Source organism: Xenopus laevis, chromosome 6S (genome assembly GCF_017654675.1).
Source record: "Xenopus laevis strain J_2021 chromosome 6S, Xenopus_laevis_v10.1, whole genome shotgun sequence".
In the NCBI taxonomy this organism is placed as follows: domain Eukaryota; kingdom Metazoa; phylum Chordata; class Amphibia; order Anura; family Pipidae; genus Xenopus; species Xenopus laevis.
In genome coordinates this window covers 57,988,437-57,990,526 of record NC_054382.1, presented here as the reverse complement: position 1 = coordinate 57,990,526, position 2,090 = coordinate 57,988,437, and the positions used below count along the sequence as shown (strand labels likewise).

Here is a 2,090-nt window from a genome sequence, read left to right as displayed (position 1 = left end):
ACTTCCATTAAACATCTTTCAGGTCTCACAGCTGTGAGATATTTTCTAGATGATTGTGACTACACTACACCCCAAAAAATATTTATTATGGATTTGTTGGAAATGATTCTACATCAAAATTACTTTCTTTTTGGGGACACTTTCTACTTACAACAGCAGGGGACGGCGATGGGGAGTAATGTGGCACCAAGCTATGCTAATTTGTTCATGGCTTACCTAGAAACACACCTGGTATATACACACCCCCTCTATAAAGCCCACTGCCGACTATATGTCCGCTATATAGACGACCTACTAATGGTATGGGACGGTCCCCCTGACACATTGACAGCCTTTATAGGCTTTCTGAATGATATGGAATCTTCCATTAAATTCACATGGACAATGGATAAAAATTGCATTAGCTTTTTGGATGTGAATATTTTTAGAAGGGGAACTAAATTGGAAACTGACCTTTTTAGAAAAACAACTGATAAAAACAGTATTTTACATTTTGACAGTTTTCACCCGCATTCCCTCAAATGTTCCCTTCCATATACACAATACTCGAGGGTTAAAAGAATCGTATCCGATCCACATACATATACAAAGAGAATTGAAGAAATGACTGACCGCTTTAAAGAGAGGGGGTACCCTGAGGATGTTCTAAATAAGGGTCTATCTCTAATTAACAATAAGAGTAGGGCAGAATTGTTACAACCCCCCAGTGGAAACAAAACTAATGAAAATAGGATTGTTTTTGTTTCAGGTTTTTCTACTGCCAGCAAACATGTCACTAAAATTATACATAAACACTGGCATTTGCTTACATCATGTTTGTCCGATATACCGGCATTCCAACAACCACCACTAATGGCCTACAAACGTGCCAGAAATCTTAAAGATCGATTGGTAAGAGCGGATATTGGACCCTTAAAACAGCAAGCCACACGCTTTTTATGCAATCCAAAGTTCGGCACTTTTCCCTGCCTTAACTGCACACAATGTAATTCGGTTACCAAGGGGGATGTGTTTTACCATCCGCATTCGGGGAAAAAATATGCTATAAAGAATTATTATACATGTGATTCCTCTTACGTGGTTTATCTATTGAAATGCCACTGCGGTTTACTTTATATTGGCGAAACTACACAAAAGGTCAACGACCGCATTTCCAAGCACAAATCCACAATTCGCAAACAACTGACAGCCCTCCCAGTTCCAGCACACTTTCAGGAGGCTAGACACACAGTTAGTCAATTACGCTTTCAGGTCATCGATTCAGTAGAGATCCCTAGACGAGGTGGTGACAGGGTTTTGATGCTTAAGAAATTAGAAATGCGGTGGATACACAGGCTGGATACGATTTGGCCTCGGGGACTGAATAGGGAGTATACCCCAGCAATATTCATCTAATTAATAATATTTAATATGAGGTACGGAGTCCTGTTTATAATTGTTTTTAATTGGTGTAGAAAATAAATGATTGATTTAATATATGTACTATATTTATGTCTTTAACATATCTCCATTTTTCTTTTTTCAAAGGAACATGATCTGCAGGAAATTTCCTGAGTATCGGTACCAATTTGCACATACAATGAAGTGTCTCATGGAGAGTGCTGAGTATCTTATGCCACATGGGTGCCAGATGATATCTCAGGCCTGTATAGATCAATTCCTTATAACATTTAGCTTTTGGATGTCTCAATTTTAATATCACTTTTATCACTGTGTGTTACAATGTTTTTGATACATTTTAATTGGGATACAATTTTTGTAACTGTATAATGCCATACCAACAGAAAATAATATTTTTTTTGATAATGGTTGCTATGGACTATGAATCACGGAAAATGCAATATGGACACTGTGAACTTTGACCTTGGGGGAGGGATGAGAGGCGTGACTACACCGCTCTTCCACTATAAATGTTTGGCACATGTCTACACCAATAGGCTTGATAAAGGGCCCAGTGGAGGCCCGAAACGTTGCTGTTTTGTTTATAAGATGAATAAATACTAATCACTCACATCAATTGCAACAGTTGTGCCGCAGGTCTCTTGTTTTGCGATCTGTGTTAAATATATTGATAATGGGTTGAGTGCAGA

At 38.3% G+C, this 2,090-nt stretch overlaps 1 protein-coding gene across 1 annotated transcript; it reads left to right on the top strand.

The window, feature by feature from the left end:
• The first annotated feature begins 321 nt into the window (after positions 1–321).
• On the top strand, positions 322–1,887 carry LOC121395238. The gene is made up of 2 exons (XM_041568271.1): positions 322–1,415; positions 1,528–1,887. The coding sequence occupies exon 1, from the start codon at positions 355–357 to the stop codon at positions 1,393–1,395; it is 1,041 nt and encodes a 346-aa protein (XP_041424205.1). The 5' UTR covers positions 322–354; the 3' UTR covers positions 1,396–1,415; positions 1,528–1,887.
• The last annotated feature ends 203 nt before the right edge of the window (positions 1,888–2,090 follow it).